This window comes from Pistacia vera, unplaced genomic scaffold (assembly GCF_008641045.1).
Source record: "Pistacia vera cultivar Batoury unplaced genomic scaffold, PisVer_v2 Contig21, whole genome shotgun sequence".
NCBI lineage: Eukaryota > Viridiplantae > Streptophyta > Magnoliopsida > Sapindales > Anacardiaceae > Pistacia > Pistacia vera.
In genome coordinates, this window is record NW_022196013.1 from 184,464 (window position 1) to 208,974 (window position 24,511).

At 35.4% G+C, this 24,511-nt stretch overlaps 5 protein-coding genes across 5 annotated transcripts; 3 read left to right on the forward strand and 2 right to left on the reverse strand.

Annotated features, from left to right (window-relative positions):
* Positions 1 to 302: 302 nt before the first annotated feature.
* LOC116129234 (endo-1,4-beta-xylanase 1-like) lies at positions 303 to 5,656 on the reverse strand. Its single transcript, XM_031414985.1, has 9 exons — positions 5,298 to 5,656; positions 5,146 to 5,208; positions 4,227 to 4,585; positions 4,017 to 4,143; positions 3,676 to 3,708; positions 3,129 to 3,481; positions 2,674 to 2,851; positions 2,017 to 2,553; positions 303 to 1,617 (listed from the first exon to the last, which is right to left on the reverse strand). Exons 1-9 carry the CDS (start codon positions 5,367 to 5,369, stop codon positions 502 to 504), a joined length of 2,838 nt encoding a protein of 945 aa, XP_031270845.1. The 5' UTR covers positions 5,370 to 5,656; the 3' UTR covers positions 303 to 501.
* Positions 5,657 to 6,930: 1,274 nt separating this feature from the next.
* Positions 6,931 to 11,286, forward strand: LOC116129231 (putative lipase ROG1). The gene is given in 11 exon segments (XM_031414982.1): positions 6,931 to 7,381; positions 7,523 to 7,535; positions 7,537 to 7,591; positions 7,805 to 7,875; positions 8,061 to 8,318; positions 8,706 to 8,866; positions 8,996 to 9,051; positions 9,263 to 9,315; positions 9,420 to 9,549; positions 10,499 to 10,596; positions 10,788 to 11,286. Coding segments are annotated over 11 exon segments (1,290 nt in total). The 5' UTR covers positions 6,931 to 7,058; the 3' UTR covers positions 10,860 to 11,286.
* Positions 11,287 to 12,464: 1,178 nt separating this feature from the next.
* LOC116129271 (EPIDERMAL PATTERNING FACTOR-like protein 2) lies at positions 12,465 to 13,552 on the forward strand. The gene is made up of 3 exons (XM_031415021.1): positions 12,465 to 12,961; positions 13,054 to 13,091; positions 13,187 to 13,552. The coding sequence occupies exons 1-3, from the start codon at positions 12,853 to 12,855 to the stop codon at positions 13,427 to 13,429; spliced, it is 390 nt and encodes a 129-aa protein (XP_031270881.1). The 5' UTR covers positions 12,465 to 12,852; the 3' UTR covers positions 13,430 to 13,552.
* A 2,755-nt stretch (positions 13,553 to 16,307) lies between these two features.
* LOC116129205 (nuclear polyadenylated RNA-binding protein 3-like) lies at positions 16,308 to 18,961 on the forward strand. The gene is made up of 2 exons (XM_031414951.1): positions 16,308 to 16,628; positions 18,003 to 18,961. The coding sequence occupies exon 2, from the start codon at positions 18,024 to 18,026 to the stop codon at positions 18,615 to 18,617; it is 594 nt and encodes a 197-aa protein (XP_031270811.1). The 5' UTR covers positions 16,308 to 16,628; positions 18,003 to 18,023; the 3' UTR covers positions 18,618 to 18,961.
* A 730-nt stretch (positions 18,962 to 19,691) lies between these two features.
* LOC116129237 (ergosterol biosynthetic protein 28) lies at positions 19,692 to 23,025 on the reverse strand. The gene is made up of 3 exons (XM_031414988.1): positions 22,787 to 23,025; positions 20,387 to 20,593; positions 19,692 to 20,059 (listed from the first exon to the last, which is right to left on the reverse strand). The coding sequence occupies exons 1-3, from the start codon at positions 22,899 to 22,901 to the stop codon at positions 19,992 to 19,994; spliced, it is 390 nt and encodes a 129-aa protein (XP_031270848.1). The 5' UTR covers positions 22,902 to 23,025; the 3' UTR covers positions 19,692 to 19,991.
* Between the last annotated feature and the right edge of the window lie 1,486 nt (positions 23,026 to 24,511).

Consider the following 24,511-nt stretch of genomic DNA (forward strand, 5'->3'; position numbering starts at 1 on the left):
GGACCCATTAGGCGGAGAACTTCCATTTCACCCACCTAACTTTACTCTGTTATTCAACATAATCGGGTGTCCGTCTATTATTTCATCTTATAATATCTTTTTTGTTTTTAATCTTTTCAGTTTTTACTGTTTTGTTTTTAAAATTCATTCTTATTCTATTGTGTATTGCTACAAGTTCAGCCCAATGATCCCTTGGACTTTGTCTTCCATAAGCCGAAGTTAACATCCTCATGGCCACTATAGTTGAATTCCATGTAGTCAATTGGACGTCAAGAAAAATAAGAAAACAAAACGAGTTTCAACAAGGTAATATTTTATTGCTCTGCACGGATTTTTACAGTGAAACATAAGAAATAAACAATCTTTGTAAACAACGAACAGACACTTTGTATAGTAATTACAAATGACTTTTTTTCTTTTACCTTATGCTTTGATAGATGTTATGATAACACACAAACCTTGAAGTAGCATTAACCCGAGTGAAGTCACAGCAGCTGAAACTTACAGATCTATGGACACCACCACTGGCGAGTCACTCTTGTCAACCACAAATGTCTTTTTAATCTTCTTATGGATGGTACCTAATTCCAATGTGTATGTCCCAGGAAAGCCCCGGAAACTGAATTCTCCTTGCTCATCAATATGTCCATGAGCCTGAGACAGCCACTCTTGTTTAAGAGCAAGAAATCTTTTGCCAGCTTCATTGATGTCACCCTCAGCATTAATCAAATGTGCACTGTTTCTACTCATAAACAACTCCCAGAATCCCCATAGCATTATTCCTTCAACAGCTGGATGGGCAAATGCTTCGCGAAGCATGACTTCTAGATCATCCCCTCTAACACATTCATTGGTGGAAGATACATCAAGCTCAGTAAACCATATTGGAAGGCCCAGAATACCTAGTTTATCCAAAGCAGAACAAACAATAGGTCCCACTGGACTATCAATATGCCCTTGAATTCCAATTCCTCCCACAGGTGCACCTTGCTCTTGCAAATCAAGAATGTGTTCAATGTACTTTTCTGGAGATGATCTGGGGTCACACCCATCTTCTACATGATAATCATTCACAAACAGGGTGGCAGATGGATCTAGTTGGTTGGCGGTCTTAAACATATTTGCTCGGATATCTTTGCCTAATCTATCTTGGTAGAATGATCCATGCAACATCTCATTGTTCACATCATAGTGCCTGAACTTCCCCTTGTAACGTGTGAGAAGGCCTGTTAAGCGATTTTGAACAGCCGTCATCAAGTCATTTTTGTTTAGTGATTGGATCCATGACTGGACAGTGGCCTGTACTTCCCAGAAGATACAATGACCTCTGGCTTCTATGTTGTGAGTCTTGCACAAATCTAACATATCATCAGCATCCTTGTAGTTGAAGTTACCTTGTTGTGGCTCAGTCCAATACCACTTCAATTCATTTCCAAACACTGCCCAGTTGAAATTTTTAGTAAAAAAATCAACAAAATCTTCATTGTCTATCTGCGATCGGTTTATGCATGATCCAATGGGGAAACTGTTTTGTGTTTGTGCAACTTTCAAAAAGCTGCCATACCCACTGCTTGAATCCCCTCCAGAGAATTTCAGTATGACATCACACTTACGAATCTGCATTAAAGAATGATGAGAATTAACTCAAAACAAAAGTATTGCATCATCAATAGCAGAGAGATATCACTTCACTACTCTAGATAAAGATAAATAAAGGGACAATAAACGATTAGCTTTAGGACAAAATAATTTGAACTATAGTTAAGCAACTGTTACATCAATAAATTCAGCAAGACAGTTATTTTGATCTTGAATATAGTTGTCCTAATGATGTTTGAATCGTGCATTTCAAAAGGATGTATCAAATGCTAGAGATGGAGAAGTGCTGTTTGTTATAAGATTACCAGCCGATTTAGACATGAAGCAAACCCAGTGTGACCATGCTGATGTTTGTCATATTAAAGTTTTACTTACATCTAATTAATCCTACACCAGAGAACCGCAGAAAGCAATTACCTTATCAGCCTGCCTCCTCAATTGTCTAAACCTTGCCTCTCTGTCAACAGGGAAAATCTGAAGCCCAGCGACCATTAGGTCAACACCTGGAGCAGGACCTTGGATGTAAACCATAACCTTTGATGGTTGCTTCTCAATTCTAAAGGACCCACCAATTTCATGCCACCTATCATCATTAATCTCAGCTTGTCCCCCATTAACCCATTGGTTGTCAACACTTAGAGCAATGTTCACATTTTGAGGACCACTGGCTCCAGAACCAATTCGAACCCAAGCAGATACTTGGTATGTCAGAAAGAGTTTCACTTTATCAGTTATCATCTGAGCAGGACCCATCCAAGTCTGTGTGCGCTTGGTCACAAGTATGTAGCGACCACTTAAAGGTTCATGAGGTCCAAGGGACTCTCTTGCCATTGGAGGAAGTATATGTGGTGAACCAGTTCCAACACTTAAAGTACAATTGCCAAGGGGAAACCATCCATTTGTGCCGCCACTAAGTTCGCTGTTTGTAATTATGTTAACTCCAAAGGCTGGGTTCTGTAAAACAAAATGTTTTGAATGTATTCAACACTGAGGGTTGAACTTTAAGAAGCCGATACATAAAAAATTTAAACCAAAAAAGTATATGAAATAACCTTTGCACTTTAATTCACTTACCTCAATAACTGGTGGAGGTGAAGGAGGGATTTTCTCAGCGTGATTTACAACTAAACTATTGACAAGAATATCTGTGCCTGCAGGTGGACCTTCTATATATATAACAACTCTTGCTGGTGATCCATTAAGTAGGAACTTTCCCTGCAACTGTACCCAATCCTTGTCGGTTGCCTGCACACTGGCAAACAAACCAGCTTGTTTCAGAAGAGTAAGAAATTATACAGTTAAACTGCACAACTTACAACTCCAAATTAAAAATTCAAATAAACAAAACAAGACATTTTCTTAAATGAAGGAAAAGATGAAATAAAGAACGATTTACTAACACCACAAGAGCATCTATATGAAATCTTAAGAGAATTAATATATCCTAAAATACTTGTTCCTCATGATAATTTCATAATGAAGATAAAAAGACTTAAGTAGCAAAGTAAAAAAACAAAAAAGAGACTTACTTGGCAATGCCTATATACTGATCACGTTGATTTGGTGTTTGGACCCATAAAGTTGCCTGTACAGTTGCATTTGCGACATTGTTACCAAAAATGCGAACTACAGCAGTAACATCATAAGCAAGCTTTCTTTGCACTCTTCCGGTTATCTCTTGCTGAATTCCATTCCAGTTTTGTGTGCGTTCTGTTGCAGAAGCAAAAACCTTTCCAGATGATGGAACTATTTTCCCATCTGCCATAGAATCATGTAAAACAATCTTGCAGCCTCTTCCAGACCAATTATTTAGGCCATCCTCAAATTTGGGGTTGACAATAATGTTCTCATCCACAGCAGTGACACACTCTGTGCTTTTGTTCTATCAAAATAAAAAGGAAATTTCTCACACTTATCAGCGTTAGAGGGGAGAAAGTTTAATGCAGATTTCAAAATCAAAATCAAATATAGATGACTCATTTACATAAATGCACTAAGTTTAAAACTTTTTAAATTCCTATACATGGGGTTTCTACCAGAGTCCTAAATTTGATGTTAGTTTTGAGGAGCATATACCTCACACTCTTTAGGGCTGGAAGAGGTAATCACCACTGATTTTATGAGAAGGTCTACTCCAGGTGCAGGCCCTTCCAAGTAGAAAACAACACGGTCAGGCATAGCTGAAAGTGAGAATGTGCCTTCCACCCTTTCCCAATTCTCCTTTGATGCAGAAGTTCTGCATTGATAGTTTCCATTAGCAAATTTTTTTTTTTTTTTTTTTCCAATTAAACAAGGCTAACTAATATCAAAATCCATTACTTTCCAATAAACAAATAGCTTGTCTGTGAATTTTGGAATTCAAGTTTCAAAGTTGCCATGACATCAGCAGATCCTTGAAGANTGGAAGAGGTAATCACCACTGATTTTATGAGAAGGTCTACTCCAGGTGCAGGCCCTTCCAAGTAGAAAACAACATGGTCAGGCATAGCTGAAAGTGAGAATGTGCCTTCCACCCTTTCCCAATTCTCCTTTGATGCAGAAGTTCTGCATTGATAGTTTCCATTAGCAAATTTTTTTTTTTTTTTTTTTCCAATTAAACAAGGCTAACTAATATCAAAATCCATTACTTTCCAATAAACAAATAGCTTGTCTGTGAATTTTGGTATTCAAGTTTCAAAGTTGCCATGACATCAGCAGATCCTTGAAGACGCCCCGACACTCCAACACAAGCAGAAACCAAATAAGTAAAACCAGGAGAAAGTCTGCTTGTTATATCCTGTTCCAAGCCCTGCCAGCATTCATTACGATTTGTAACAACAGCATAATTACCAACTGACTTTGCTGATGTTCCTTCTGCGAAATTTGACTCAGCTGAAACAACAAAACCATGACAGCAATTGGGATGCCAAGAATGCAGCCCCTTAGAGAAGTCACTGTTCATTATGATATTTGAGCTGCTGCTGGTGATTGATTTGATCGTATTAATCTGTTAAAAAGGAAGAAGTTAGTGAACTAAAATAGCAAATGATTGGAGCCATGAGTCATATAAAAAGTGAATAGTTCTTGTGCTAATTGATACAGCTTGTCACTGATATTATTTGCTATAAAACATGAAAAATTATGGAAAAATCACAAAGACAGATAAGATGATATAATGCTTGGGAGTTGGGAGGGCTCGGGACTTTGATGCCATATACTGGTTAATTTGTAATTATTTGTTCAAGGGCTTCCAACACCTTAAATCAGTGTCGTTTTTCACCCAAAATTAATTAAGAAATAACACCTCTGACACGATGCCGCCATGAGCCATTAAATTTGAATTCTTTAAACTTTAAAGATGAAATTTTCTGTCCATCACTAACCAAAAAAAAAAAAAAAAAAAAAACAGTGGATAAACTTCCTGAAATGCTGAAGATGAATAACAGCAAGCACAATTGCGATGGCAAAATATGCAAAGAAGAGTTGAAAACACATTAATCAGCCATGAAGCCAAAACTAAAGAGAACAAGAAATAGAAACCCAATGTCGATTGAAAAGTGAGCATACCCGCATTGCAGAATCGTCATTGGCGTTATTCATCTGGTGGCTTTCCATGGTTTCTCCGGATCTCTAGACCAACCGATCAACATAAATTAATAAACAAAGACGGTTTCTATTCCAAAATGGGTATGATTGTCAACTTAAGGATAAATGAGTACCTGGGGACGATTTTGCTCTGAACGGATCTTTGAAGGTCGATTTGTGAAGCAGCAAGCCAAAACCCTCCTCATTTATACGCACCGTTTAAGATTTTCAAGTGAAGTCAAAGAAAAGAGCGGGACCAACCAACCAATCAAATTGCAGTTAACTTTTGCCTCAGGTTTTCCCAACATAATAAAAAAGTTAAAAAATAACGATATTGTGGATCATTGATTAAGCAGTCGCTAATCTCCAAACCCCATTGTTATGTTTTATTTTTATTTGTCTCTTCTCTGCAAGGCTAAGGCTGTTGAGGCTTCCCTCGTTTTGCTTTGTCTTGCAGAAAGGTTTAACCTCCACTGGGATGCTATACTTGAATTGGAATTAACGATTTAAAGTTGATGAAAGCAATTTGCCCACCATTAGCATATATTATTTGCGGTAGCTTGCTTCATATACTTTGATTATAAGCAACAAAAATTTCTAATCCACTTAAATTAGGTGAAGATGGATTTTCAGTTGGTACGATAATGTTTGGGGAGAAACTAGAGATCTGATCATTAATTATTAAAGTTGCTCAACTTCTATTGGTGAACCAGTGTGACTTTTTATTTGTGATTAATATGATATCATTTAAGAATCAGAAACATGACTGCAGTTTACTGGAGGTGCTTACACTTCAGTGCTCACTACCTGCTAAAGTGATTAAACATTAAAAAAAAAAAAAAAAAAAATCACTCTTGATGCTCAGCTAAACCTGCCACCCTTTTTCTATCTTGAAAGAATGGCAAGGTTGATTTGGTAATCAATAATACTATATATACAAAAACTGTAATATGGTAAAAATAGTAAATATAATTAATACAACTTAAACTAATTGTCCAAGACGAATAAGAGGATGAGGCTCCATGGATGACAACTGTTCATTTCCAACTGCAGCCAAACATTACTAATCCGAGGTGGACATTTAAACTAATTGTCAATTGAATAAAACATTCCCTCAGCTTGACAGGACCAGACGTTAATAAGCACGCGTAAAGAAGGACGAGTTGGAGAGATGGTCAACCTGGGCGTAATTGTTATGGAAATAAGAAATGGACGTTTTAAAACTTAGATGTGTTGAAACTTTTGTGGGCTCAGCCCATTCAATAGCAGTCTAAGTGCTCTATATCGAGGCCCTGTTTGAGGAGGGTAAGGTTTCTAAGCCCATCTTAACAATAAATCATATAAAACACACAATTTCTAATAAAAAACAACAGCAAAGGAAATCCAAATATGGATGCCATGGCGTTGGCGGTAGAAGAGAAATTAAATAAGAATGTTATGTAACTTCAACAAGGCGTTGTCTTCCGATTCAGACACACTTTTCTTATTGTCTTTCAATTTCCACTACTTTAATTGGCATGTGTTTTGTGTTATTGTACCTTTTCCAGAAGAATTGTGTTATTCGTGCTTATATGAATTGCAAACTGAAAATATGTTTTAGTAATGGTAATTTCCAAAGAATTGCGTGTCATTCCTGTCTAATATGAAATAAGAAAATTCCACGGTTACCCTTAATCAAAACCCGAATTACACAACTAACTCAGCTATCAACCTCCTAACTTACTTAAAAAAAAAGGTAACGGCATCCGACCCCTTTGAACAGCAACGTACTATGTAACGCATTGTAGTGGCAAGCCCAGTTCAGCCCTCCACTCTAAAGTTTGAAAACAAACACATATGACATCACGCATAACTAACACAACTGCTGTGTTAGAAACTTCGGGTAATACTAATACATGAACCTTCCGTCTTCTCTTCAATCAAAACGACATCCAACTATCCAAGTCTCTTATGCGATGGCTTCTATTGAAGGAGGTTCTGCTTCTTTACATGTGAGAGGATCCAAGAAGGAGCAAGTTGCTCAGATCAAGAAGAGCTATGAGAATGAGAAGGAGAAGAAGAAGAGTGCGAGATATTCGCATATCCCGAGATTTTCTTGTTTGAAAACCAAAACAGACGAGATGGGGAATTTCGACTTGGAGATGGAGGTCAAAACTGATCAAGGAGACCGGCCGAGTCCTACTCACCTCGTTGTAATGGTTAATGGTATTATCGGGAGGTAAGTGAGTTAGTCACAGTGCTTAAAGCTCATTAAATGGAGGTTATGAAGGTTGAATTAAAATGTGGATTAGTATTCTACTAATAATTATTGTTTTTTTTTTTTTTTTTTTTTTTTTTTTTTTTTTTCAAATATGCGTAGTGCTCCAAATTGGAAAATATGCTGCAAGACAGTTTTTGATGAAGTATCCTGAGGATCTAATTGTTCACTGTAAGTTTAATAATCCTTCTCTCTCTCTCTTAACTTTGTTTCGGTTGAATCTTTGCATGTACTCACTTGCCATTTCTATTTTGAGTTTTATGGATATAATGGGTATATATATACAAGATGTATCTTCACGCTAATTTTGCCTTCATACTTCAATATTCAACAATGTTGGTTTATGTTGTGAAATGAATGGTAAATGATTAACTTGCAATGCAGGTAGTAAGCGTAATTCTTCAATGTTGACATTTGATGGTGTTGATGTAATGGGAGACAGATTAGCACAAGAGGTGTGTTATGGCTTACTGATTAAACCATTAATGTTCTTGTTCTGGATTGTTCTGAGAACCAGAATTCTGATATTGAATATTGTTTCTCTTTTATTTCTCGTTCAGATTATTTTCATAGGACACATGAGTTATCTATGATTTAAAGTACCTCAATATGAATTTGGGAAGGGTATTATTTCTTTCAGGTAATATCAGTCATTAAACGTCGTCCAAGTGTCCAGAAGATCTCATTTATTAGTCACTCCTTGGGTGGCCTGATATCAAGGTATGCCATTGCTAGGCTTTATGGACGAGATGTCACCAGTGAACTTCCCCAAGGAAATGGAGAATATAGGGATAATGGATCTGGAGATACATTCCAGAATGGAAAAATTGCTGGGCTGGAGCCCATAAATTTTATAACCTCAGCGACTCCTCACCTTGGTTCAAGGGGTCATAAGCAGGTGATACATCTTTGCTTACTATGTTCGGACATATAATCAACTCTTCCTTTTAGATAATAGTTTTCTCTGATGCTGTATCATGATAACGGGGAAGTCTAGACTTCTTATTTTTCTCTTTTGGTCATACTATATTGGGACTTCTGAAAAGTTATAATGATGCAAAATGAATAAACAACATAGCTTAAGAATGAATTAACTGATACCATTATTTTTCCCTTTAATTTGTTATGACATATGACCTAACTTTTCTTTCATGTCCCTTATTATTCCTAATAGTGTCAAGTGAGCAATAATGAAATCTTGGAATGTGTCTGCTTAATTTCCCTCCATTTGTTTTTTGGCTTCACTTTTACATAGTTTTCTTATGTTGTGGCACTTAGTTTTCAGGTCCCAGTATTTTGTGGCTTTTACACCCTGGAAAAAGCAGCTGCCCGTACATCCTGGTTTCTTGGTAGAACTGGGAAACATCTATTTTTGACTGACAGTGATGAAGGAAAACCTCCTCTTCTTCTTCAGATGGTCACTGACTGTGAAGATCTTAAATTTATGTGAGTTGTCCTTGTAAACTTATTAGGTGTTTACTGTGAAGATTTTAATTTTTGAGACTCATCCTTATAAAATTATTACTGTGAGTGTAATTGATTCCCACTTTTCATCACCTTATCTTGTCTCTACAGATCTGCCTTGCAGTCCTTCAGGCGTCGCGTAGCCTATGCAAATGCACGCTTTGATCGTATCCTCTAGTTTATACTTTCATCTCTTTGAATTGTGCCTCTCTCTATTGACTTCTAATCATTTGGATAAGAAGCTGAATGAATGTGTTAAACTGCTTTTACAGTAAAGGAAATAGGGTGACCAAGTGGATTTGACCACTTTGGCACTCCTCAAATAGTCTATTCTTGATATACTTTCTGTTTGTAGTAAGAACTTAACAATCTTCTTAGACCTTGTAGGGTGGAGTACATCATCACTGCGGCTTCCGGATGAGCTCCCAAAGGTAATTTTGAAGTCTAGCATAGATTGTGAATACTAGCATTAGTTATTTATTATTATTATTGCTAGGAATTTAGCATTAGTTAATCTCACTCTTTCTTCTATCAGAAGCAACATCTTAGGAGAGCTGACAAGTACCCACATGTTGTAAATGTGGAGACAGCAAAAACAGCAAGTCCTCGAGAAGAAATCAATTTGGAGAGCATAAAACCTGGAAGTGAAACTGCTGACATTCAAGGTTTGCTAGTTGTCTCTTCATATTTTAAGGTGTTATTGATATTCAATTTTTCATCTTGAGTCCAGTAGTGATTTGATCATTGATATAACTTTTCTGGGTTTCTTATTCCCTCAAAGAACATCTGAGAGTCCAATACTAAATGTGATGATAATACATTTTACTACGTGAGAAATTTTAAATAAGACATGCATAGATTACTAGCACAATTATTTCCTGCAATTATGTCCAGTTGCCAATATCTGCTTTCTGTATATTGTCAAACCATGGGTACAAGCAGGGACAAACTTTCTTATGGTTATATAGTCATTTCATATATTGCTTGTAAAGATTTTTGAACGAGGAACAAGCTCTGGTTAGTAAAAGATTTACAATTTGAACACAAAAATTTCAAAGCATTTTTTATTCTGAAGTTGAGATGTGATATCTGGGTCAAATCAATTCTCTTTGGGTGATTCTGGGGCTGCAATTGGATTTTGTAATGCTGTTTACAGAGAAATTTTAAACTTTTGGTTGAAACTAGGTCTCAGGTTGGTCTTATATGGCAGAGGCCTAGGTTGCTAGTGGTTTTAGGGGTTCTCACATGGACTTAGGATAGGCTGAAGATTGCACTAAAGGCTAGTCCCCATTGAGCTGAACCATGAGGAGTTCAGACGGCCCATTTGAATATTGCTGAAAATGATTTTGAAGAGTTTGATTGGATTTTAACACTTCAGGAAAGGTCAAGATATGTTATTTTAAGAATGAATCAGATAATACAAAGTTGTAAAATCATCTATTTGCATTAGAAAACTATGTTGTAAAATCATCTATTTGCATTAGAAAACTATGTATGATTTTCTTCCCATGGCATTCTAGTAATTCTAAGTTCAATTCAAAGATGATGGTTGAAGATCAATTCTAGCCTTGTAGACATAATTTTCACTCTGCTTATTACTTGCAACAATTGTAGAGAAAATGCTCAGAGGTTTGACGGCTGTGAGCTGGGAACGGGTTGACGTTAACTTCAGTGGAAGCAAGCAAAGATTTCTGGCTCACAGTACCATTCAGGCAAGTTTTGTGCATTTTTTAGATTCATCTAGGAAACAGAGTTCATTATACACTGTTAGTCTTAGGAATATCAATTACTGCCTTGAGTCTTACGCTGCCCACTGGTGCTGCATTTGCAATACTTCATTTCTGGAAGTTACCTCTAAAGAGACACTGTTGTAACATTTGTTAATCTTATCCTCTATTTTCAGGTGAAAACCTATTGTATCAATTCTGATGGAGCTGATGTGATCCAACATATGATTGACAATTTTATCCCTTGAAAGGTTCCAAGTTGTTATAGTTGCATTTTAAATGCAATTTTCAGTGGCTTCTTGAGCTATTGAAATCTATGAGGGAATCCTAGTTTTAGTGACTTAAATCTGAACCTGGGTTCAAGGCAGCTATTATGGCAGATCTCCGCAATTTAGACAAAAATGGAATTGTGATGCTTGATCTTGGGTAGAGATGGGCGATAGTTTAGCACAGACCATAGTAAAGAAAGAGAAATGAGGGAGAGAGAGACACATTGATGTAATTCTTATTTAGTATTATTCCTAATAACCAGAAGTTCTAAATATAGAATAAAAGGTTATATTACATTTTACTTCGGGAAGGTGTGGGAATAGATGGATATTAATTTGTATTCAGGTTAGACAGCCTAGCTATAAGCTCAAACAATGTGAATTGAAATACCCTCATTCTTATTGATTTTGGTCCTTTGTGATTGACGATATTGTCTAAGGCATTTGTTCCATCCTAATCCAAGTAGAACCTTCGGTGACATTATAAATCTAAGGTATATTGCTCCCATTAGTCTGGCATTGTGTTCTGTACTAAAGTTTATTAATCCTCTTTAGAGTTAGATTCAACTATTATTAATTTAGGGTGAGAGGAAAGAAGCAGATAGGAATTGTGTGTAAGCATGCAACTTAAGTGAAAAGTCTATCTCAGGAAGGATGGGAACATGGTGTGGAACTTCGCAAAAATAATAATATATATGTTGTCTTATTATTTGTAACTTTGTTAGTGTCTTATTTCCTCTCAAAATTTTACAGACTTGGGTCCATTCCATATAAACAACTTCTGGGTCTTTTAAAGACAACTTGATGATTCCTGGAGGTGAAGTGAAGTATTTGTTTGTACATCTTAAATACACAAAAAATGGAATAAAATGAATTGCCATCTTAAAATTGAATAAGCATGATCTAGTCCCTTGACTTTAATCAACAAGTGCTGTATATTAATGAAGCATTTAAAGTGTTTGTAAAATGTGGTATATATACGAGTGTTTGCAATGTGAAAAAGTGGTATTATCTTAATTGGAGGTGGAGGGATGTTTTATGGTACTTTTGGCAACATAAATAAGGTGGGGAAGTATGCATTCTCTCTTCCCTAAGTGTGGGTGAATTTGATGGGAAAATCACACCAGCCATACTTGGTTGCAGTTCCCATGTAATTGTATGGCTTGTTATGCAATTTCATTGTCATGGTATTGGAAGTATGTCTACCCTCTATTAGTAATAGCAATAGCGAAATATATATACTCTTCCCAAGGTAAAGAGAAAGGATATTGGCGTGTTGAAGTGAAAATTGCTCAAAGCCCAAAACACAAACGTGGGAGACAAATCGAAAGTTTAGATAAAGGAAAGCGAGAATCCAATTCCATACAATACATGGCCCTATTGCAGAAACCTCTCTATCATTTAAGCACTTGTGCCATATCTTTTGTTTCTGTTTTTGTTTTTTTCACTCACTCATACACACTGTTCTTGCTGTGCTGTCCATTCTTCCTTTTTCTTGCGCTGCTGCCATAACAATTGATATATATATATATATATATATATATATACACTCTTTTCCATACGGTGTTGCTGTTGCCTTGGTTTTTTGGTGGCTCATATAACGAGGTCAAGGCCATTCCCTTTTCCGTTGAGGTCCTCCCCCCTCTTTTTTTAGCCTCGTTCAACTCATATTTTAGCCTTCCACGTTCCGCCCTTTCTTAGAGAGAGAGATATAGATATATATACGAAGGTTAGAATATGCGTGAGCCATCTTTTTTGCATTAAGGAGGTGGCATTCAATCACTGAACCTCTCTTTGACACTTTTCAGCAACTCAGATTCACTTCTTTTCTACACTGCCAACTATTCAATTTTTTCAGCCTCTTTCTTTCTGTTAAGTCACTGCTCTCTCTCTCGCTCTCTCTTTCTCTATAGTCTATACTTTACAATTACCCCTTCTAAAGGCTTTGCTCGCTCACTTTCTCTCGGATAAAATGGGCGTCTCTCAAAATTCTGTATGTTTCCGCAGAAACAGACACCTGGTTATTTACTTGCTCTTCCTCTTGGTTTTAAGCTTGACCCAAGTCAGGTTCATGGCTGAAGGTAAGTATGTCCTTGTTTAAGTTCAAAAAAATTTACTAGACATGAAAATTCCGTTTTATTTTGCTCACTTCCAGTTCTTTCATGAATTTTAGGTAGAGCAATATCCAAGCTAACGGAGGCTGCTGCCCAGGTATTGGCAGATATTTCTGCATCAAACTTTTTATTTTTATTTACAAGTAGCTATCATCAATTTTTAGTTAATAAATTTTCAAATCGTGCACACAGAAACAAATGGCAGAGGATAAGGTGGTAGTTAGCAGGAGCATGATAGGGTCAAGCCCGCCAAAATGTGAGAGAAGGTGCAGCTCTTGTAAGCACTGTGAGGCAATTCAGGTCCCGGTGAGAACCCGAGCACAAGCCCATGGAAGTCGCTTCTCTGCAGTTTCATACTATAGAGGTGATGACATCTCTAACTACAAGCCCATGAGTTGGAAGTGCAAGTGCGACAACTTGATTTTCAATCCTTGATACAAGGAACTGTTTTACTTAAAGAGGTTCCAGATATGGAGCTTTTGTGTATCTCTGACTTCAATTGTATACTTTCTTGTATGTATGAGTTAACTTTGATTTCCCCTGTATAAGAGTCTTGTACTTGGCAGAATTCTTTTCTTCTATTTCTTGGTAACCTTTTTTCTTTTCTTTTCTTTAGTGACATCATTCATCTATGTAATGACTAGTCCAATTGCGGTTTCTTTTAACAACTTTCATATAAGATGGAAAACAAAACAGCGTAATAAATGATCATCTTTCAAAATTCAAAAAATAAAATTGTAAATGACGACATGGGGTGTTCAAAGGAGATGAAAAAGATGGGGAGATGGGTTCGTATCAAGCATGTCAGACAGTTCTGGTTTCGTATCTTACAAGATTTGTGCATCAGAGAGAAAGCCTGTTCATTTTGACAGCCTACCTCGAAGGGATAAACCATCAAACGTACCATATGATCTCATTATATTCACTTTTTCTTAACTTACTAATAATCCATACATTCTCTGTTTTGATGATTAAACTGGTAATTTCATTTCGCGTTCCAGTAACTTTTTACCCTTACCCCCCATCAAACAGAAAGTAAAACAAATAAGTGGTACTTCTAGTTTAGGGATATTATTATTAATTAAATATCATATCTATGGTTTTTCATTTCCTTTTTTCGTAACATCCCGGGAAGAGTTGAATAGCTTGTACAGTAATTATCCTATTACGTGTATCCCTGTCCCAGAGGACAGAGGGCTAGTTAGTATAGACATTAAATGCCACATTTATTGTGGCTCTGACCATGGATGTATACAGAGTAAACTAAAGGCTCATCACCGTCATTCATGAGCTTTTCTCTCTTTTGCGCCAACCCCTTTGGTTACTTTACTTACATAAAATCATTCTGTTTACTGTCTAGAAATTACTGCTGACGTTCAAGTGCGGTCAAACTTTGTTTAGTTGTGAAGATATGTCAAACTAATACTACAAAACATCTAAGCATCAATAAATAAAAAACAAAAATGGATGATTTCTCACAAAATAATCCACTTGCTGAAACTTATTGGCTTTTTCTGTAAACTCTTGAGACTAATTTTCTCCCACAAACTTATAATTGGTTAGATGAGATTCATCGTTGATATACTAAATCTATTATGAGTTAATTAATTATAAACTACCATACTGTATTCATAAAAAAAAGTTACTGAAATTTTTTTTGACCGTAAGCAATAGAATTTAAAGATGTAATTATCCACTAATATAGTGTTGTTATACCCAAGTGAGTGAGAGCAAAGTTGAATACTTTGTCTTTGTTGACGCTTACTGTTGTTATACCCAAGTGAGTGAGAGCGAAAGTTGAATACTTTGTCTTTGTTCACGTTTGATTTTGGACACTAACGATTTATACATAAGAAGTATTAAATGGGCTTAAGAATCACACGTAATGGATTTATGAGATTTAAATATGAAGCTGAGATTATATATGTTGTAAAAAACATAAATAAAAGATTAGCAATAAGGGTTTTCATAATGATTCAGATGCTCAACAAACGATTCCTATATCCACTGTTATTTTATTGATTTCTGACTATTTTTATGATTTTGTCCGTAAGACATATAAAGATGAAGAAATATAGTATTTACAGATAGAGAATAAAATAAAGTTCAAATCTCAACCTAATCTCCTTCTTCGAGAAGAAGAATATCCACTTATACACCTAAATACTAAGAATATCCACTTATACACTTAAATACTTAATATAATAAGATAAAATTTGCATAAATATCTTTAAAAAAATATAGGTGAAGCAGAATATCCACTTATACACCTAAATACTTAATATAATAAAATAAAATTTGCGTAAATATCTTTAAAAAAATATAGGTTTAACAACAGACTTATTAGGCTGATATTAACGTAACTTTTTTTAGACATAACAATATTAAATGTTTCTCTCTTATGTCTCTGTTCTGCCAGTGTTGGCGGGTTCAAGACACCAAAATTTTCAGTTGGTAATTTCAGAGGCAAAAAGAGCCAAGTCTGTGGTGCCGTGCGTGACTGCGTGTCCTTTTAGCTTGGAAGAATGAGCCCAGAAACCAGACGAGAAACCAATTAACAGCTAGATTAGATAAATCCACACCGACATAAAAATTAAAGAATGTGTTACAAACCTGATCGTCATGCTGAAGATCAGATACTCAAAATTTATTAAACTCAACTATATCTATCAGAATTTTACTTTCTTCCAAGCATTTTTCTACTGCATGCTATAAACTCTGTTGCTTAAAATTAATTGTGATTGTTAGTGTATCTATTCCATTTGAAAATGACTTGCAAATGAATTCGCCATAATGTCGGCCCAGTTTGGAGTAGTTCTAAGAAACTGTCGAGTTTCTAAACAACCACAAAATGCACTCTCTACTTATCCATTATTTTTCAAACGTCCAAAGTTTGGCTACTGGCAGTTCGACACGAGGAGGGAGAGAAGTTAAAATGGGGTTTATCCCAACATAAATAATTGGCTGGTTTATGCAATTTGAAGAAATTTGTGGTTATTCAGTAGCAGTTGGCCCGTTAGTGCAAAACCAGAAATGTTTAAAAATTTGTGGACAACAAGGCCTCCAACCATGGATTTAACCGAACAAGTAATACTAAATACATCACAGCCATTTCTTTGAACACCCTTCATTTAAGTCACTATTCAACACTCACCAAAAGTGAAAAGTTGGGTTCCAACTTTCGAGCCTCCCGGCCCAAAACAGATGTTTCTGTAATTCACAGGTAATGTATGTACGATCAGTTTATAGTTAACGCGAGAGAGGTATTGCTTTTTCCTTTTTTTTGTTTCTATTAACAATCATTACATGTGTGAATATCAACAAGAACAAACTTGTACTAATTTACAAAAGTTAATGTTACTCAATTAGGTCCTACATTGCATTGAAAATATTGCTCACACACTATCTCTCTCTGTTCCAAGAAAGACACATGCTTCCGACTCCTTAACAACTCACTTTCACCTTTTCTCTTCTGTATCTGTATACACCACTTCTTTGGAGCATTAAATTTCCTTTTTCCACGTATAAACTAAGACTTACTAGTTACCCAGTTCACTATAGCCTCAAAAAAGCATTTTTTTTTTCTTGATTAATTACCGTATCAGGATCTGCAAGTAATCTAGCTGCACCTGAGGTAACCTTTTTCTTTTTGGTTTTTTCTTGCGATATTATCTTGTTTTTAAGGGTTGTAGATAAGATTTGTAGCAGTCTCATGACTTCTGTTGCTAACCTTTAGTTAAAATTTTGGAGTTTCAATTGATTTTTGGCTTCTTTAATTTGGGTACAGCAAATGCTGAAATGAGTTTTGTGGTTTTCGTTGTCATGTTAAATAAATTTCCCAGTTTAAAGTTTGTTATTGTTCTTTCTCTTGATTGTAGCTGGAATGCTTAAATGGGTACAGCTGGTCTTTTCTTCTTTCTTAATTGCTTAATTGCAGCCCGTATTATATTTCTGATACTATAAATCTATGATAAATCATGTATTTATGAAAGTAATTTTTTTATTGGGTATTTGGTTCTGTTTTCAACTGGAGAACTTTGAACCCATTCAATTCTGATAAAACTTTACTCCTTTGCCTAAACAACTATAGTTCGACATTTATTTAAATTATGGGAAGTGGACTGTGGACACTTCTAGATTGTTGAATTCATAAGACTAATTTCCCCCAATAGTTCATGTTGCTACAAGTTGGTGTGTGTGAAGACTCTTAAGCTTTCCTGCAAAATGTCATATATAGGAACTAAGAGGGGTGTTACCATTTCTTTCCCCTCTTTGAAATCATGAAATGGTGTTCATTTGTCCTTTCTATCTTATTTGGTTGCGTAGATGTGGAATTTCAGGTGTTTTTATCATGATTATTTGGTAAAGTTCTGGTGAATTTAGTTGCTTGGATAGCAAAACTCCAGTAGGTTTTGAATTTCAAAATTGTGTGCTTCTTCAGTGGTGATGTCACTAGTGAAACTTGCATGTAATTATTGGCCAGAGTCGCTGTTATTGCGTATTGTTGTCGAGTAGCAGGTGAGGAGGAAGGGTTCAATATATATTTTATAATGTAGAAAGATGAGGATAACAGGGCTTCTTATGATGTTTATTTTCCTTTTATAGTTAGTTATTATTGGTGTCCTGTATTAGTAAAGCTTGTAAGAGCTGTAATCACCCTATGGTTGGTATCTCGTTTTCTGTTTGATTTCCTATGTTTGCAATACCCCTTATTATGGGATTTTAAACTTTTTGTTCGAATATAATTATGTTACTAAAATTTGATTACTTTTTACCTTGTTTGAATGGTGTGTATATGGTTGTCTTAGGTCAATGTTTTAGTTTCTATGTGAAGGCTTGTGTTGACTTAGATTTTTGTTTAAAGAGTTAAGAAACAACAATAGAAGAGTTACTTGGAGTTTCCCTTTCTATTTCTTGTAGCCTTAATTGTGTGTTGCCTGCATTTTCTTTTTTCTGTGTGTTTACACTTATGCTGATGGGATTTGCCGCTTTCTGCGTATAATTGAAGGAAATTTATATATTATAAAGTATGTCCTTGTTGAAGCAATCTCCTAGTAAAAACCTGAGGACTAAAGGATTCAAGGTGAAGAATGTTGTTCAGATATGTTTGTTGCTTGCCATTTGCATATGGTTGCTTCACCAAGTCAAGCACTGCTACGATGAAAAGAGAGTATATAAGAAGGACACTGCAACAGTATCAGAAGTGCAGAGTGGACATGAAAGTATCAAATTTGGCAGGAAGGATATCCGCTCTCAAACACTGCAAACAGCTTTGGACGTAGATAGGCAAGAAGATCGGCAAGGAGTATTTAATATGGAGTTTGAAGAGGTGGGGGAGAATAAAAATGAAGAAAGCGAGGAAGAAGGAAGAGGAGGTGGAGACGATGAGATAGATGGACATGATCAAGAGAAATTGGAAGAAGAAGAATCTGAAGAATTTGAGGATCCCATTGATGAAGAAGATAGGGTGGAAGAAGAAAGTGAAGAGCAAGAGAATGAAGGAGCGGGCAGTCACTTTGAGGATGGAATTTCATCAGTAAATCAAGCCCAACATGGAGGTGAAAGAAATTCCCAAACAAAAGAGGAGCAACTAGAAGTAGAGAAGAAGATCAACCTGGGTTGAAGACTTTGCTTGGAGAACCAAAATTGTAGCAAATAAATGTGAAGATGCAGCTACTTTCTAATGAACTTGTAGGAGGATTTACTCAGAAGTCCTAGCTATTTTCAGAAGATACATATTTCCATAGGCAATTGTACAAATGTTTTTGCTTAATGTCCAGCCATGCCTAGATGAAATAATCAAATTTGGCATGTAAATACTCCCATCAAATGTGTATAACTTTTACCAGGGAGTATATTAAGAGTATGCAGATGACACTAGGGATGAAGGAAAAATTGTAACTTATGTTCATCCACCTATATGCCATGCTCTACGCATACCAGATTAATTTTAAGTTTTCTTCGTATGTGTAAATATTTTTAATCAAAAGTAAAACAGGTGTGTGTTAGGGTAGTTGGTTGATAACGGTGGCGTTTAGTTATTGCCTGGGAAAGGCCTCGACTGACTTAACTCGGGTTGAGGTTAACAGTCAACTGTCAGCTGATGATGGGTTAGAGGGTTTCATAGCCATTCACCTATTGTCTATTGTAATTTACAACTAAGCTAACACATTGTAGTTTGAATAAAGTAAAATTTTGAAATCAGGTTAATGAAATTACGAAATATATTTTACAGTGTTATATAATTAACTTAATTAAAAGAGTTTTTTTTTTTTTTTTTAATTTGCAAAAATATGTTCATTAAGTGTGTTAACCGGGTCAAGAAGAACGTAATATAAACAAATGAGACCAGATTAAAATTAAATAATCTGTATTGAGATTAACCGACGTTCAAAGCAATATTAAAAATTGGCAAACTTAAATATGAAAATTGAAATTGACACGGTATCTGACCTGAGATACAAAATGTTGTGGCGCAGGCCTTTTAGATCAATAAAATTCGAAGCACGTACAAGAAATCATTTTCTTGTGAGCAGCAAAACTGTTGGTCTAAAAATCTGGGTTTTTAATTCCCTACGACTTAAAGAAAATGTTGATAGATAGACTGGGGAATAGAAGTCCAACTTTGGGCCAGGAGTAAGGTAAGGACCACAAGCACAATGTACGCTTATAGCATAAATTTCTAATCGGGAAATTCGGAAACTGAAAAATGTTGATTTGCACATGAAATCCTGCAACACTCAATTAGAGGAAAACATCATAAATACAGGGGCAGCGAAGGTCAGAGCAGCACCGTTTCTAATCTACAGTCAAAGGTTTTTGATACGAAAATACATTTACGTAATTCTGTGCATGTTTACATAGAAAAACTTGATGACTAAATTGTAAAAAGAAGTCCCGATGGAATGAATGATGATAGTTTGATATTAAAACACATGAATTTAGTGAAAAATGAATCCCCTGTATTTGCAATAAGGAGTCATTGGGTTATCCATTTTCAAGAATCCTTGTGATGGACCGGTTGATGTGCATTCCACTGCAACAGCATCCAAATTATTGACGTGCCTGGTCAAAACAAACAGTTCAATTAAAAATGATATCAAGCAACAAGATCTAATGAGAACTTACAACATCAAATATAGAACTTAACAAGTTCTAGTTGTAAATTTTGCCCAATAGCAGAAACTGAAGTAGAAAAATCAGTATTTAAGCGATCATTGTTAAGATGCTATCCAAGATCAGATATCAAACTGATCAGCTTTTTGCATTGATATGAAATTAACACTGAAGATAATTAAAGGAAAACAAACCGGGCAATTTCAATCCAATTTCAAAGTGTATAGGAAAAACAAGCATAATATGATGGTCGGTTTTAATTAAGAAAACTAATACCTGCAAAGATGCCGACAGTTGTAAGATTTGCGATCGCCATTGTCTGATATATTAAGTATTCAGTCAAAAAATGGCCAAGAGCATACACAAATGATAAGAAGGTTGCCAAATATAGTGGCTTGTTGTCAAGGTTAAATGCACAAAGAACACAAAGAGTGCAAGTCAAAAGCGTCCAGACCCCAAATGTCCTTCCATGAACTTCAGTCACTACATGGCATTCACAGAGAGACAGAGATCATCAAGAATTTGTTAGCAGAAAACACCACATACAAAAATTAGAAAATGGATACTGAAACACGTAAGTTCTTTTGATGAACATGTGTCATTTTGTCTTTCTCGTGATGAGATTAATTAGATATCCATTCAACAGTGAAGGAAACCCAAGAAGCTTCATATTATATTTGAGCAAGAAAAATGTTTATACTGTAGTTAGAAAATACAGCCCAGTAGACACTTTACAGTAATGCTTTGTCATATGGAAAAATTAATTTGTAGTTATATTGTTGGAAGGATATCATCCCTCTTCTCCACTTGTTTAACTTACATGAACTTAATCAGTCCTCCATAAGGCTACAAGAAAAATTTGTTCGCAACTAACATCTTAAAAAGATATAGGACTAACAATAATTAGCCATAATATATGAAAAGAAAAACTTGAGTAACCATTGTATCTATCCAAGGTTTAATGCAACAAGTGCAAATCAGTATGTCAAGTTCAAATGAATAGAAGTTTTGTTCTGTTGGCTTCCAGGCAACAAGTAATCTGAAATTTCAAATTGTTTACTTTCTCTAAGTTTCTTCAACTTTCTCAACCAAATAGTTCACCACAGCAATGAGTGGCTTCTAGTCATACACTTTCACCGTGAATGAAGGGATTGTGCTCTCCTTATTTTATTGGGAAGGAATCTTTTAGGTCAACACCGTAAATCAACTTGACTATGCTAAAACTTCACGTGAAGCTAGGATACAGCAAAGTCTAAAAGTGAGAACACATTTTGAAAGTACTTAGTGTTTGGAAAGAATATGAATGCAGAAATCATGCTGAAGACACATCTGAGAACTGATCAATGGCTAAAGACACAGAACACAAATTGCATACATGCACCAAAAATAACATGCAGCAAAGATGAACAAATCCACATTGTGCTTGGCAAAACCTCTATTTTTTTTAGGGGTATTGTGATGGAAACCCAACATTCTATTTCTATCTTCGCCATCAGACTCAAGTTCAGTCTCAGCTAAGCAAATTCAACCCCCCCTTATTAGTGCTCTGAAGATCCACCATTCCCTAGGTCATCACTTATGCGTTCAATATAAATCAAATCCCATATTTTTCTCAAATATGTCTTTTCTATAAAGAATCCGCAATGTCTTCCTTTATCATAACATAATCTTTCATTTCATGCACAAAATTAAACATGCATGCACTTTGAAGATCGCTGTTTCAGCACCTGGAAACAAATCCACATTGTGCTCAGCAAAATCTTTTCCTTTCTTTCGATTTTCTCCTTTCATTTAGTCTAAGACACCAACGTACATCATTCTCAAAAATCAGACTCCAAATCCAGAGTCTTCATAGCAAATTCATCCCCTTGTTATTGTTCTCTCTATCACTATCCAATAATTTTTCTTGATCTTGGCCTTTGAACTTGAAATGACTTATTCAATTATTTATTTATTTATTTTTATTTTTTACTTTAATTAACACTATGTATCTTTCTTGGTTTTGTCGATTTAATCAACCAAATCAACATCAAAAGAAAAATGTCCAACCCCAGTTATACGCAAAGCAGTTAATAGAGATCTGAATCCACTAACATCATCTAAAATTCAACAGAAAGTTATTGCCCTTTTAACACCGACTACAACATGTCTAAATACATATATTATCTAACATAATCACTCCAGAAACATACCACGAACTGAAGCTGGACTTAGTTTTTCAAATACTTCATGCTGTGATCAAAGATACAATCTTAACATATTAACATAATATTTCAAATTTATTATGTTGTCAGAATCATTCTTTATATTGCCAATTAAACATAAATTCAAAGCTACCAGGTCTGGCCCCATTATCTGGTTATCGTTTTCAAAGTACTTTCCTCTCTTTTTTACAAAACGTGAATAATGGTTATTTTAATTGAGTAAATCCCAAGAATCTTAAAATCTCCAGACTTTGGGATCTCAAATAAGAACTTTGTGACGTAAATCGGTGTCTGGGTTCAGATGCACTGACCCACATGTACGCCCACAAATACAGTAGTTTGTCTCCAAATTCAGTAATGACCAATGAAAGGAGAAGTTTCCTATCATGTGATTTTAATTGAAGAGAAACTACATTGCTAATAAAAAAGACAAAGAAACTGTAGATTTGTGAAAAGAGAGAGCGAAACATACTGGTAGTGTTGGAGAAGACAGCAAGTCTGAGAGCCCAAATATCGAAGAAGCCGAACCATACGGAGGCCAACCGAAGAAAACCCACCAGCATCAGCCACCATCCCAATGCCTTCATCTTTCACCTTTCTTCTTCAGTCACTGTATTCTTTGTATGTGGCTCACTGTGTTTCGAACTTGTTTTTTCTTTTTAGCTTAACAAGGAGAGATAGTAAACCGCAGCGTTTTAAATGGTTGACCACTTGACTTTGGTTTTGTAGTGAATCTTTTTGCCTCTGGAATATTTTATGCTCACTGTGAGTGGTACTAGCAAAATAAACACACCCACCCCGACCCACTGTGAGTGGTACTAGCAAAATAGCCACCCCCACCCCCACCCCAAATTGACTCTAGTAAACTCCATTTGTAATTTAATTCCAAATTTACCCTCATTTAAAAAAAGAAAAAAAATTAAAACTCAAGTAGTTTTGTTGACATATTTTCTCCCCGAACAAGTTTAAATTTTAGTTTTCGAATAATAAACCCTAAGTCCTAATGTATATATTCTTGTAAAGTTGTATTCTCTCCACAATTATGAGATAAAACAATAACTATAGCTACAATATTCTTTGTGAGTAACTAATATTTCCCTATGTTGTTGCCATTTCTCACACCAACGAGAGTAAGTGAACCTTTGGGGAAGTTCGTGCAAGGATCTATTAGTGATCGAGAATACGATGTTGAATCAATGAGAAAAATAATAATAATAATACGAGTAAATAAATAAAGATAACACAAAAGCAATTTTTAAAGTAATTCAGATGTAAATTGTAAATACTACATCTATTGTTATCTTAATGTTTTTCTTGTGTGTTTACAAAGGCATGTTTGCTCTCAAGTGAGACAATTGCTTTTAGTTATTGAGGAAAATGAAATTTCGAATCCCTTCTTTGAGGTGAAAACCCCTTATTTATATTGTTACATAGGCGAACTTGCTCATGAAATAAACCTCTCATCACACAACAAGTGACAAACCACTCTTATTGGAGACTAGTGAAATAGCCCTTTTATGAGATGAGTGACCTGGATAATAGCTCAGTCCTAAACTTTACTGTTGAAGCAACCTGTAGTAGTTTTACAAATGAAGTAATTCCTTCACAGCGTGACACATGACCTAGACAGATGTAAAATCATAGAACATATGACGATAGCTCATGCTCCATTTGCATAGTCACAAGACATGTAGTGTGGGCATGAATTTACCTCATAACACCTTACAAAGAATTTCTTGAAAGAGAGAGGAGTTTCAAAAATGGATTCAAATTAGATAATAAGCCGGGCTTAAATAACATCTCTCAGTTCTTTTTTTTATTATAAATAATTTTAAATTTTACAAAAATAAAAAATCTTATTTATTTATTTGTGCATTTGTTGAAAAAGAAGTTGTCAATTTTACCCCAAAATAAAAAGAAAATCACTCAATATCTATTGTATTATTTCTAAGAAACCCCACTAACTATAGTTATCTTGTTCAATACTCCTCCAAATCTTGTCCATAATTTATAACTTGATGTGATTAAAAGTGCAGATGCAATGTGCTTTGGTGCAGAAAAGTTGAAAACTAAAAGCCGGGTTACAGTTGGATCCTCATTTGTTTAAGACTTGGTTTATAGTACAAAGTTGTTTGGAGTGATGGTGTAAAATTTGAATACACACTTACACAGCTGGAAGTGATCTGGAGTCTGCATG